The 14,504-nt window shown below is 47.8% G+C and overlaps 1 protein-coding gene across 2 annotated transcripts in view; it reads right to left on the reverse strand.

Annotated features, from left to right (window-relative positions):
• Positions 1-6,321: 6,321 nt before the first annotated feature.
• Positions 6,322-14,504, reverse strand: part of LRRC72 (leucine rich repeat containing 72) — a 31,308-nt gene continuing 23,125 nt past the window's right edge. For both annotated transcript variants that reach the window (XM_073677263.1, XM_073677261.1), the window contains 3 exons: positions 14,306-14,458; positions 11,839-11,869; positions 6,322-6,778 (listed from right to left, as the gene is read on the reverse strand). In XM_073677263.1, coding sequence (XP_073533364.1) covers positions 6,613-6,778; positions 11,839-11,869; positions 14,306-14,458 — 350 coding nt within the window. In that variant the 3' untranslated portion in view covers positions 6,322-6,612. The remainder of the gene's footprint in view (positions 6,779-11,838; positions 11,870-14,305; positions 14,459-14,504) is intronic.

Raw genomic sequence — 14,504 nt, forward strand, 5'->3', positions numbered from 1 at the left:
CATAGGGGCAATATTATAGTAGTTATATTCTTGTACATAGGAGCAGTATTATAGTAGTTATATTCTTGCGATTTCTGGGGCTGGTGACTCGGATAAACTTATCCTCAGAAGCAGTGGTGACTCTTGGTCTTCCTTTCCTGGGGCGGTCCTCATGTGGGCCAGTTCCTTTGTAGCGCTTGATGGTTTTTGCAACTGCACTTGGGGACAGTTTCAAAGTTTGCCCAATTTTTCGGACTGACTGACCTTCATTTCTTAAAGTAATGATGGCCACTCGTTTTTCTTTACTTAGCTGCTTTTTTCTTGCCATAATACAAATTCTAACAGTCTATTCAGTAGGACTATCAGCTGTGTATCCACCAGACTTCTGCACAACACAACTGATGGTCCCAACCCCATTTATAAGGCAAGAAATCCCAGTTATTAAACCTGACAGGGCACACCTGTGAAGTGAAACCATTTCCGGTGACTACCTCTTGAAGCTCATTAAGAGAATGCCAAGAGTGTGTGTCATGAAAACAACACCCACTCTTGGGTCAGACCTTGCAGCTCTCTGGCGCCCCCTTATCCTGCTGGTCAAACACGGTATTGACAGAGGATAAGCACGGGTGCCGCTGCTGTAATTTATGTCGACTATTGCGGCACGTGATGTGACAGGACGTATATATACCACCAGTTCCTTCCAGGAACGTATATATACCTCCGACCAGCCACCCTCAAACCACAATATCACATAAATACTGGTATACTGCCACCACCGATCGCTTAACAGGTGGATCGGGTACCTGGTAGGTAACGTGAATTAGTGGGTGAGGAACGTGTTTGCTCGACATAGGACAAGAAGAAAGAAACTGGTAAATAATTAATGATTTACTCCCAAAAGGGGGGCAGTGTTTACAAAATATATACAAGATATTATAAAGGAGACAATTTACATGTATGCATAAACAGTTATTAAAATAAAAGGGATAAGTAATAGCAAAACCTGCTTCACAAGGTGATGGTCTCAGATTCTGTGGGGGGGACGGCTCCCCGGAAATTAGAGGTGATTCTTCTTACGCCGCGTGATGTGCGTGCGTTCGACGTCCCTAAGAAGAATGACCTGAAAATGGCCGATTTGCTTTTTAGTAACAGGGCCAAATTATTAGGAACCGCCCATTTTGTCTACCTCACACGGGGGCTCGGTTTTGTGAAACCGCCCAGCTGCATAGAACATAGAAACCTTCAGATTTCATATCTTGGTGTGGGGGGGTCCCACATCCAAGATGGAGACATCATGTTGGCCATCACTAATTTTCATGCAGATGGATATTAAACAGGACCTCTCTATGATGCTCAGAAGCTAAGAAACCAATTCCTCGATTTCTGGGGGTATCTCAGTTATGAAAAATATATCATTGTAACCAGGCAGATGTGAACATTCCAAAAATGTGTTCCCTGGATTAGTAACCGTCATGTGCGTTTTTTAAATTCTACATTAACTGTACAAGCTTTTAAACAATGGTAATTTTGGAGGGAATAATCTAGTTTGAGCTAGAAGCTGTGCTACACTGAGAGTTTACGACGCTAATAAAAATTCTTAGGGTGGGGGTCAGCACTGCAGTTCTCTATGTCTTCTTACAAACGGATAGGGGGTGGGGGGTTTTTCTTTTTTAAAAACATCTCTCATTTTTAAAACTCGGGCAAAAATACCTTTTGCCTGACACCTCCCCCTTTTTGACTGCGCTATGGAGGTAGGACCTTCTGGTACTCCTCCAAGCGTATGTCTGGAGGCTCCCCTCGCCGGGACAACCCATCGGCATTGCCATGCTCGCTGCCCCTGCGGTGTTGAACGGTAAAGTCGTACTGCTGGAGGGTGAGGCTCCAGCGTAACAACCTTCCGTTGGCACCTGACATGGTGTGCAGCCAACTCAGGGGGTTGTGGTCAGTCACGACAGTGAAGGGGCGCCCGTACAAGTAAGGCTGTAAGCGGTTGAGGGCCCATACAATGGCCAGGCACTCCTTCTCTATGGTGGAATAGGCCACTTCCCTCGGCAGCAGTTTCCGGCTTAGGTACAACACGGGGTGTTCTTGGTTCCCCGAGTCGACCTGGCTGAGTACAGCACCGAGGCCAAACTCACTGGCGTCGGTCTGTACTAAGAGTGTCCGTGTGCCGTCGACCGCCTTTAGTACAGGAGAGCTGCTCAGGGCAGTCTTCAAAGCCCTAAAGGCCACCTCGCATTCATCCGTCCATTTGACGGAATGGGGTAGGCTCTTCCTGGTGAGGTCTGTCAAGGGCTTCGCAAGGCTACTATAGTCCTGCACAAAGCGTCTATAGTACCCTGCGGTGCCCAAGAAGGACTGCACCTGCTTCTTGGTCCTGGGGGTGGGCCAGGACACGATAGCGTCCACCTTCCCAGGCTCTGGCTTCAGAGTACCCCCACCTACCCGGTGCCCCAGGTAGTGGACCTCGTTCATGCCCATCTGGCACTTTCCCGGCTTGATGGTCAAGCCCGCCTGGTGAATGCGCCCAAGCACCTGCTGCAGATGCTCGAGGTGATCCTCCCAGGTGGGACTGAAGATGGCAATGTCATCCAGGTACGCTACTGCGTACCTCTCCAGTCCCTGGAGCAGGTGGTTGACCATTCGCTGGAACGTGGCAGGGGCATTTTTCATGCCGAAGGGCATGACCGTGGATTCATACAATCCGAAGGGGGTGATAAAGGCGGACTTCTCCTGGGCCCCGGGGCTCAAGGGAATCTGCCAATATCCCCGACTCAAATCCATAATGGAGAGATAGCTCGCGCTGGCTAACCGCTGCAGCAGCTCCTCCATGCGTGGCATTGGTTGTGCGTCAGAGGCGGTGATAGCGTTGAGCCCCCTGTAGTCCACACAGAACCGGGTGGTCCGGTCCTTCTTAGGCACCAGGACTACAGGTGAGGCCCACGCGCTCTTGGACCGCTTAATCACCCCCAACTGCAGCATCTCCTCGACCTCCTGGCGCATGACATGCTGCACCTCGTCGGAGATTCGATAGGCTGTCCGCCGGAGTGGGGCATGATTCCCGGTGTCCACTTCATGGACCGCCACTTCAGTCCTGCCAGGCAGGTTGGTGAACACTGCTTGGAAGCGTTTCAGCACTGCTTGCATCTGAGACCTCTGGTCTGCGGATAGCAAGTCGCTTAGCTCTACATCCTCTAGGGACCCGCTGGCCTTCGCTTGGGCGAGCATGTCCAAGAGGGGGTCATCCTCCCCATCCTCGGGCAGGTTGCAGACCGGTAGGACGCAGGTTCCACATTCTTGATGAGCCTTCATCATATTAACGTGAAACGCCTTCCGCCTACCCCGCTCGTGGTCAAGTGTGATCACGTAGGTGACCGGGTTGAGCTGTTGGTGAATGACGTACGGGCCTTCCCAGGCCGCCTGAAGCTTGTCCTTTGGTACGGGGACCAGCACCCACACCTTCTGACCCACCTGGTAGGTCCGTTCTCGGGCGTTCTGGTCATACCAATGCTTCTGGTCAGCCTGGGCTTGCGCCATGTTGTCATGCACCAACTGCGTCAAGGTCTGCATCTTGTCATGGAAGCGCATGACATACTCCACGATGGACACTCCTGGGGAGCTCGGCTCTTCTTCCCAGAATTCCCTTATCAACCCAAGGGGTCCTCGGACACGCCTGCCATACAGGAGCTCAAAGGGGGAGAACCCCGTCGAGGCCTGTGGAACCTCTCTGTAAGCAAATAGCAGGTGTGGGAGGTAACGCTCCCAGTCGCGACCCTGGGTCTCAACCAGCATTTTTAACATCTGTTTGAGGGTACCGTTGAATCGCTCACACAAACCATTGGTCTGTGGGTGATACGCACTCGATACCAGATGCTGCACCTGCATTTTCTTACATAGGGCCTCCATTAAGCGTGACATCTCTCATTTTTAAAACTCGGGCAAAAATACCTTTTGCCTGACAGTGTGCAAAGCAGTCATCAAAGCAAAAGGTGGCTACTGTGAAGAACCTAGAATATAAGACATATTTTCAGTTGTTTCACACTTTCTTGTTAAGTATATAATTCCACATGTGGTAATTCATAGTTTTGATGCCTTCAGTGTGAATGTACAATTTTCATAGTCATGAAAATACAGAAAAATCTTTAAATGAGAAGGTGTGTCCAAACTTTTGGTCTGTAATATAAATATATATATAATATTATAATGTGTGTGTATTGTGTTCTGTTATTTCGGGTACAAAGGTGTCCAGTGTTCAAGTTAAATATTCTTGAGGTTTTTTGAGGTTTTATAAGGCATTACACACAGCAAAAGCAACACAGACTTTTTTTCTTTTATTATCCAGGGAACATTTCTCCACAATGGATTATAATAGCATCGTCAGTCGGAGTTGCCCTTTAATTCATACATCTGTCCCATTAATAGTGTAGTACTGACTCTCGGTGTGACTGACGTTATGGGCAGGTTACTGGCTTTCTGGTAATATTGGGGTTGGGCTGACACTACAGGCAGATATGAAGCCTCTGCAGCCTGGGAAGTGTTAATTACTGATGAGCGAGCATACTCGCAAGTACTCGGTACTCGCCCGAGTACTTGTGTGATGCTCGGGCGGATGCTCAGGTCTCCTCCCTGCATGTTTGGCGCTCTTTACAGGGCCAATCAACATGCAGGGATTGTCTGCCACACACTGTAATGCTGCAGCCATGGTGGTTGTGGCATTACAGTGATTGCCCAAATCGATGGGAACAGTGCTCACAGTGAAACATGAAAAGCCGGCAATTCATCAGCGGCATACACCGGTACCCGACAATGTAGAATAGAAAGAATAGAGCATCACACATAGATTAGATAGATAGAAACATGTCAGTCACATATATAATAAGTACAGTGACAGTGTTGCTTACTGTACTTGTCATTTAGTGTTAAAATAAAGGATTTATTAAAAAAAAATTGGCGTGGGGTTCCCCGTAATTTTAGTCTCTAGCGGAGGTTAAGCAGACGGCTGGGGCAGATGTTTGAAGCCTGGGAAGGGGGTAATACCCACGGAGCTTCCCAGGCTACTAATATCAGACCCCAGCTGAATACCTAGCCTTTACTAGCTATTAAAATGGGGGACCCCCCCAAAAAAAATGACGTGGGGTCCCCCCTATTTTAATAGCTAGCAAAGGCTAGGCAGACAGCTGGGGGCTGATATTAATAGCCCAGGAAGGGTGTCATGAATATTGGCCCTCTCCCAGGCTAGAAACACCAGCCGTCAGCCGCCCCAGAAATGGCGCATCCATAGGATGCGCCAATTCTGGCACTTAGCCTCGCTCTTCCCACTGCCCTGTAGCGGTGGCAGGGGGTAATGGGGCTGGGGTTCATGTCAGCTTATAATGCCAGCTGACATCAAGCCCAGGTTAGTAATGGAGAGGCGTCTATAAGACACCCCTATTACTAACCCCATAGTGAAAGTGAAAAAAAACACAAACACCCAGAATAAAATCTTTTAATTTAATAAACACACAATTCTTTATTGTTCTAAATTAAACTCTACTTACCATATCGCCCATTCCAGCTGAAGCCAATGTCTCCTGCAATAAATGTAAAATAATAAACATACCTCATACTTACCTTTCCATTGTTCCCACGACAGCTCCAGCTCTGCTACATTGAGATGGCAGGCTGAATCGTAGCAGAACGCTGTCATCCAGCTTGCCATGCCGCAGAGACACTGAGAAGCCTTGCGTCAGCAGGAGAATTCTCCCACGCTGTCAGTAACGTGCATGAGGTGAGCCGTGTTCATTTGACATGAACTCGGCTCATCTGGATGCCGTCGCGAGACACTGATGAGCGCAAGCATGCCTGCGCTCTACAGTGTCTCTGAAGGATGACAAGTTGCATGGCAGCATTCTGCTATGATCCAGCCTGCCATCTCAATGCCATCCCAGAGTGGGAAAATTCTCCTGCTCACGCGGTGACGTAATTTGCCTGCACCGCATGCGCAGTAGAATTCTCCCGCGCTGTCAGTGACGTCCATGAGGTGAGCCGAGTTCATCTGGACGCCGGTCACAGGCAGGCACTGAGGAGCGCAAGGCTTCTCAGTGTCTGCGGCATGGCAAGCTAGATGGCAGCGTTCTTCTACGATTCAGCCTACCATCTCAATGTAGCAGAGCTGGAGCCGTCGTGGGAACCATGGAAAGGTAAGGATGAGGTTGGTTTATTATTTTACTTTTATTGCAGGAGACATGGAATTCAGCTGGAATGGTCAATACGGTAAGTAGAGTTTAATTTAGAATATTAAAGTATTGTGTGTTTATTTCAATTAAAAGATTTTATTCTGGGTGTTGGTGTTTTTTTTCACTTTCACTATGGGGTTAGTAATGGGGGTGTCTTATAGATTATTCTGCCTGCCTGCCTGACATGTTTCATTGAGCACTGTTCCCATCGATTTGGGCAATTTTTGACCTTCTGCAGACTGCCGGGGGGGACCGCCAGAAAAATGCTCGAGTTTCCCATAGACTTACATTGGGCTAGTTGCTCGGGTCGAGCCCAAGAGTATCACGATGTGCTCGGCCCGAGTTTCGAGCACCCGAGCATTTTAGTGCTCGCTCATCACTAGTGATTACCATCTTCTTGCACCTTATTAATTTGTCATCATCGAAACGTGACAGTGATCAACTGCGGCGCGTCCATGGGCTTCTCCTCCAAGCGTACAAGTTTGGAAACGGGGATCTTATTCCAATCGAAGAGAGTAAATTGCATAATAGATCGCTGATATCCTCTTAGTAGAATTTTGTCGTCAAGGGTAAAACCATCATTACTAAAGAAGAAGAAGAAGAAAGATTGTACAATTGCCTCCAAAATAAAGTGTAAATTACAATCTACACTCTGAAACACTGAAATAACCGCACCAAGAAAGAAAAGCCGCATAATAAGCGATTATATATATTGGTCATATAAGAAAATAGTTCCAAGAAGAATAATGTCAGAACTTTTTCCACCTTTAATATCTGCCATAATCTGTACAAATCAATTGAGAAACAAACTGAAATCTTTTCGGGTGGAATAAGAACAATAAAACCCTAAAATAATGTGGTTGCATAAATATTCACACCCTTACACTAATAATTTGTTGAATTTCTGACAGCATTCAGTCTTTTTTGTCAGAGTCTACATGTAGAATTGGCGATCTTTGCCCGCTCTTCCTTGCTGCAGCTCCACATATGTCGGATTGCGGGGCCATCTCCTGTGTTCAGCGCCCTCTTCGGGTCACCACAGGTTGTCTATTGAACTCAGGTCTGGGCTTGGGCTTGGATTTTTTAAAACTATAATCTTCTCGTGGTGAAGCCATTATTTTTGGTGATTTGGAGGTCGCTTAGGGTCATTGTACTGAAAGGAGAAATTCTTCTTAATCTTCAGCTTTTTAGCAGAGGCGTGAAGGTTCTGCTGTAAAATTGACTGATATTTCGAACTGTTTGTGATTCCCTCCACCTTGACTAAAGCCCCAGTTTAGGCTCCCAAACAACGGCCCCAAAGCACACTGTTGCTTCCACCATGTCTCACTGTGGGTATGGTGATCTTTTGGTGATATGCGTTGTCGGCTTTATAACAAACATACCATTTGGAATTATGTCCGAAAAGTTCAACCCCAATCTGATTTCATATAACACGTTTCCCACGGGCTTTTGGCAGACTTTTTGTAAGCTTTGGCAAAACATATCCGGGCTTGCATGTTTTTCTTTGTAAGAAATGGCTTCTGTCTTACCCCCCAGCCACACATGAAAAATACAGGACACAACCAGGAATTGTCAGAAATTCCTGCAGCTCCTTTAATGTTACTGTATGGCTCTTAGCAGCCTCCCAGACCAAATTTCTTCTTGCCTTTTTATAAATTTTTGAAGGATGTCCAGTTGTAGGTAATGTCAATGTTGTGCCAAATTTCAACCATTTCTTTATGGAATCTTCACAGTGCTCCATAGTAGATCTAATGCCTTGGCTATATTTTTTTACCATTCTCCTAAATATCTTTCAACAATCAGATCCCTTTGCTGTGTTGTCAGTTGTTTACAAATACGAAAATGTCAGGAAAATCCTCCTAGAACAGCGACACATTATATGGGGTTAATCACAATTGCTGTGAATGACAGCGGCCGTGCACTGACTACTATATAACATGAGGGTGAATGTGATTTAGCTAATTCTGAACACAACCACATCCTCAAATGTAAGAGGGTGTTCACACTTATGCAACCACATTATTTTAGTTTTGTTGTTTTTATTCTCCTACTCAAAATTATTTCAGTTTGTTTCTCAATGGATTTGTACAGATTATGGGAGACATTAAAGGTGGAAAAAGTTCTAAAATTGTTCTTATTAGTATGAATTTTTACATGACAAAAATCTGACATTTTAACAGGAGTGTGTAGACTTTTTATATCCTCTGCACATGATAAAATTCTGTCTGTAGCCACCACTAGGGGGAGCTCCCTGTATACAGAGATACAGGATAAGATTCTGTCTGCAGCCACCACTAGGGGGAGCTCCCTGTATACAGAGATACATGAAAAGATTCTGTCTACAGCCACCACTAGGGGGAGCCTCCTGTATACAGAGATACAGTACAGACCAAAAGTTTGGACACACCTTCTCATTTAAAGATTTTTCTGTATTTTCCTATGAAAATTGTACATTCACACTGAAGGCATCAAAACTATGAATTAACACATGTGGAATTATATACTTAACAAAAAAGTGTGAAACAACTGAAAATATGTCTTATATTCTAGGTTCTTCAAAGTAGCCACCTTTTGCTTTGATGACTGCTTAGCACACTCTTGGCATTCTCTTGATGAGCTTCAAGAGGTAGTCACCGGAAATGGTCTTCCAACAATCTTGAAGGAGTTCCCAGAGATGCTTAGCACTTGTTGGCCCTTTTGCCTTCACTCTGCGGTCCAGCTCACCCCAAACCATCTCGATTGGGTTCAGGTCTGGTGACTGTGGAGGCCAGGTCATCTGGCGTAGCACCCCATCACTCTCCTTCTTCGTCAAATAGCCCTTACACAGCCTGGAGGTGTGTTTGGGGTCATTGTCCTGTTGAAAAATAAATGATGGTCCAACTAAACGCAAACCGGATGGAATAGCATGCCGCTGCAAGATGCTGTGGTAGCCATGAGGGTTCAGTAAGCCTTCAATTTTGAATAAATCCCCAACAGTGTCACCAGCAAAGCCCCCCCACACCATCACACCTCCTCCTCCATGCTTCACGGTGGGAACCAGGCATGTAGAGTCCATCCGTTCACCTTTTCTGCGTCGCACAAAGACACGGTGGTTGGAACCAAAGATCTCAAATTTGGACTCATCAGACCAAAGCACAGATTTCCACTGGTCTAATGTCCATTCCTTGTGTTCTTTGGCCCAAACTTGTCTCTTCTGCTTGTTGCCTGTCCTTAGCAGTGGTTTCCTAGCAGCTATTTTACCATGAAGGCCTGCTGCACAAAGTCTCCTCTTAACAGTTGTTGTAGAGATGTGTCTGCTGCTAGAACTCTGTGTGGCATTGACCCGGTCTCTAATCTGAGCTGCTGTTAACCTGCGATATCTGAGGCTGCAGGTTTCGGACTGACTGACCTTCATTAGCTGCTTTTTTCTTGCCATAATACAAATTCTAAGTAAAGAAAAACGAGTGGCCATCATTACTTTAAGAAATGAAGGTCAGTCAGTCCGAAAAATTGGGCAAACTTTGAAAGTGTCCCCAAGTGCAGTTGTAAAAACCATCAAGCGCTACAAAGAAACTGGCTCACATGAGGACCGCCCCAGGAAAGGAACACCAAGAGTCACCTCTGCTTCTGAGGTTAAGTTTATCCGAGTCACCAGCCTCAGAAATCGCAGGTTAACAGCAGCTCAGATTAGAGACCGGGTCAATGCCACACAGAGTTCTAGCAGCAGACACATCTCTACAACTGTTAAGAGGAGACTTTGTGCAGCCGGCCTTCATGGTAAAATAGCTGCTAGGAAACCACTGCTAAGGACAGGCAACAAGCAGAAGAGACTTGTTTGGGCTAAAGAACAGAAGGAATGGACATTAGACCAGTGGAAATCTGTGCTTTGGTCTGATGAGTCCAAATTTGAGATCTTTGGTTCCAACCACCGTGTCTTTGTGCGACGCAGAAAAGGTGAACGGATGGACTCTACATGCCTGGTTCCCACCGTGAAGCATGGAGGAGGAGGTGTGATGGTGTGGGGGTGCTTTGCTGGTGACACTGTTGGGGATTTATTCAAAATTGAAGGCATACTGAACCAGCATGGCTACCACAGCATCTTGCAGCGGCATGCTATTCCATCCGGTTTGCGTTTAGTTGGACCATCATTTATTTTTCAACAGGACAATGACCCCAAACACACCTCCAGGCTGTGTAAGGGCTATTTGACCAAGAAGGAGAGTGATGGGGTGCTACACCAGATGACCTGGCCTCCACAGTCACCAGACCTGAACCCAATCGAGATGGTTTGGGGTGAGCTGGACCGCAGAGTGAAGGCAAAAGGGCCAACAAGTGCTAAGCATCTCTGGGAACTCCTTCAAGATTGTTGGAAGACCATTTCCGGTGACTACCTCTTGAAGCTCATCAAGAGAATGCCAAGAGTGTGCTAAGCAGTCATCAAAGCAAAAGGTGGCTACTTTGAAGAACCTAGAATATAAGACATATTTTCAGTTGTTTCACACTTTTTTGTTAAGTATATAATTCCACATGTGTTAATTCATAGTTTTGATGCCTTCAGTGTGAATGTACAATTTTCATAGTCATGAAAATACAGCAAAATCTTTAAATGAGAAGGTGTGTCCAAACTTTTGGTCTGTACTGTACACAATAAGATCCTGTCTGCAGTCACCACTAGGGGGCGCTCCCTGTATAGAGATGCATGATAAGATCCTGTCTGCAGCCACCACAAGGGGGCGCTCCCTGTATAGAGATGCATGATAACATTCTGTCAGCAGTCACCATTAGGGGGAGCTCCCTGTATACAGAGATACAGGATAAGATTCTGTCTGCAGTCACCACTAGAGGGAGCTCCCTCTATACAGAGATGATACAATTCTGTCTGCAGCAACCACTAGGGGGAGCTCCCTGTATACAGAGATACAGGATAAGATCTGTCTGCAGTCACCACTAGGGGGAGTTTCCTGTATACAAAGATACGTGATAAGATTCTGTCTGCAGTCACCACTAGAGGGAGCTCCCTCTATACAGAGATGATACGATTCTGTCTGCAGCCACCACTAGGGGGAGCTCCCTGTATACAGAGATACAGGATAAGATTCTGTCTGCAGCCACCACTAGAGGGATGTCCCTGTATACAGAGATACATAAGATTCTGTCTGCAGCCACCACTAGGGGAGCTCCCTGTATACAGAGATACATGATAAGATCTGTCTGCAGCCACCACTAGGGAGAACTCCTTATATACAGAGATACATGATAAGATTATGTCTGCAGTCACCACTAGGGGGAGCTCCCTGTATAAAGAGAAACATGATCTGATTCTGTCTGCAGCCACCACTAGGGGGAGCTCCCTGTATACAGAGATACATAAGATTTTGTCTGTAGCCACCACTAGGTGTTGCTCCCAGTATGCAAAGATACATGATAAGATCCTGTCTGCAGCCACCACTAGGGGGAGCTCCCAGTCTATAGAGATACATGATAAGATTCTGCATGCAGTCACCACTAGGGTGAGCTTCTGTATACTCTTGTCTGCAGTCACCACTAGGGGGAGCTCCCTGTCTACAGAGATACATGATAAGATTCTGTCTGCAGTCACCACTAGGGGGAGCTCTCTGTATACAGAGTCTGACATTCTGATTCCTGATGCCTTCTTCTTCCTCACCTGTGGGTATTACTTGTAAAGACACGATTTCCTGCAAAGACATAAAACAGGAAATGGTAACTCAAGATATTTGGTAGCAGTTGTGACTGCAAGACAGTAAATGTGTAACATCCCTGGCGGCGTGCTTGCATGGTGCACCACCTCCCACCATGCAAGACCGCAATCTTACCTGTCAGGCTATGCTGCACTCTATGCTCCAGTACCTGCTCTGTCCATGTCTCTTGTCTGATTGCTTAGGGCGTCGGTGCGGCTTTCTGCTTGTTTCTTATAGCTACTGTGTGCACAGTCCTAATGCATCCCCAGCCTATTGTTGTGAGTCACTGGATACTTAAACCCCCTCCACCCAGTAGGAGGTGCCTGAGCAACACTTTCACTCAGTTTGTCTTTTGCAACTGAGGCGCCAGGTCATGTCCTGACTCTAGTCTGTCTGCCACCCTGGGGGCTGAGTACCCAGGGCCTTTTCCTGTACCTGCGACTTCTAGTCTGTTTCCGCCACCCTAGGGGCCGAGTACCCAGGGCCGCTACCAGTATCTCTGACTTCTAGTCTGTTTCCGCCACTCTGGGGGCTGAGTTCCCAGGCTCGTTCCTGTATCTTGTTCCCAGTTCAATTCCTGTCTGAACAGTGTCCTAGCCCGTTACTTGTTTCTCTCTATGTCCGTACTTTCCCTTTGCCTGCAGTGTCTGAACCCGCACCTAACTCCAACTCGTTGTCTCTGTACTTTTGTTTGTGAGTTTTCTGTCCACTCGCTACTTCATTGTAAGTACCTTGTGTGTATCTGGTTCTGCTTGTCCCCTTTCCCTGCCTCCGTATCTACCTCCTGCGTTCAAACCATCTTCCTGTATTTTCCAGTCTGTTCCATGTGAACAGAGCCCTGTCCTGTCTGCCTTCACCTTCTGCTCTGTTCTGCTCTGCTTGTTCACCGCTCCGGCGGTTCCGCTCTGCTCCGCTTGTTTACCGCACCTGCGGTTCTGTTCTGCTCCGCTTGTTCACCGCTCCGGCGGTCCAGCTCTGCTCCGCTTGTTTACCGCACCTGCGGTTCTGTTCTGCTCTGCTTGTTCACCGCTTCGGCGGTTCCGCTCTGTTCCGCTTGTTTACCGCACCTGCGGTTCTGTTCTGCTTGTTCACTGCTCCGGCGGTTCCACTCTACTTCGCTAGTTTACCGCACCTGCGGTTCTGTTCTGCTCTGCTTGTTCACCGCTCCGGCGGTTCCGCTCTGTTCCGCTTGTTTACCGCACCTGCGGTTCTGTTCTGCTTGTTCACCGCTCCGGCAGTTCCGCTTGTTTACCGCACCTGCAGTTCTGTTCTGCTCGTTCACCACTCCGGCGGTTCCGCTCTGCTTCGCTAGTTTACCGCACCTGCGGTTTTGCTCCGCTCTGCTTGTTCACCGCACCTGCGGTTTTGCTCCGCTCTGCTTGTTCACCGCACCTGTGTTTTTGCTCCGCTCTGCTTGTTCACCGCACCTGCGGTTTTGCTCTGCTCTGCTTGTTCACCGCACCTGCGGTTTTGCTCCGCTCTGCTTGTTCACTGCTCCTGCTGTTTTGCTCCGCTCTGCTTGTTCACCGCACTTGCGGTTTTGCTCCGCTCTGCTTGTTTACCGCTCCTGTGGTTTTGCTCTGCTAGTCCACCGCACCTGCGGCTCTGTTCCTGCATCTCAGTCTGTACTGGTCCCTATCCAGCCTGCGTTCCTACCTGCCAGCCTGCATTCCAGCCGTGCCTGTCAGCACCCGCCTGTCTGCATACCAGCCGCGCCTGCCAGTACCCACCTGCCTACATACCAGCCGTGCCTGCTAAGTACCCACCTGCCGTCATACCAGCCGTGCCTGCCAGTACCCACCTGTCTGCATACCAGCTAACCTGCCTGTTCCTGCATTCCCCGGTGTGGGTCAACAGCTGTGACCGGGGTCTGACCTGGAGTAGCACCTGGTCCCTCTGCTCGGTTCCTCCCTGGTTCACTGAGTCGACTGAGCCGCCGTGCGACCTTGGTCGGACCGGGTTGATACTTAGTTACACCCCTCCAGGCACTCCTCGGTTCATGGTACAGTGGGATCACTAATCACGCTCACGCTAGTCAGTCCGGGCGCGAGCGTAACAGTTAACAAAATGTCACTTCTTTCCCTACAGTAATGTCTCAGACTGCAGTATCAGCCTCTAATAAGCCCCGGCAGGAGACACTTGCTCCTTCCACCATCACTTATGTCACCACTTTCTTTATTTTTAAACTTTTTAATAAAAATACCCAGAGACTAAGTCACCTTTCAGATATAAAAGAGGGTGATGTTTCCGTTCTGACTTATGTAACCAACGCCTGTAAATAGGGGGCGAGTTTATAATTAGGCACAACTAAAAGTTTGGTGCCAAGTGGCACATTGCGAGCCATGCTCCTTTCCGCCATTGCCTGGGCATAGACAGGTGGTCGTGCAGATGACGGGCTTGGGCCCTTGGTGTCTATTCCATGTGGGCACTCACTGTACGATCTGGGGCCGGTGGAGGCGCGAGCTGCGGCCGCTCTGCTGCTGATGACGGAGTCTGTTCTTCTCCCAAACCCCAGAGACTGAATGACGGCCGTCCGCTGCGGATTAAAGAGCCGGAAAGCTTCTTCTCTTTCCTTCTGTGTCACGTCTGGAAGAAAAGACAATCAGCCTCCATTGGTGTCATCTATCTCTTA

The sequence above is a fragment of the Phyllobates terribilis genome, unplaced genomic scaffold (assembly GCF_046119375.1).
Source record: "Phyllobates terribilis strain yellow unplaced genomic scaffold, ASM4611937v1 Scaffold_4__5_contigs__length_816908805, whole genome shotgun sequence".
Taxonomy (NCBI): domain Eukaryota; kingdom Metazoa; phylum Chordata; class Amphibia; order Anura; family Dendrobatidae; genus Phyllobates; species Phyllobates terribilis.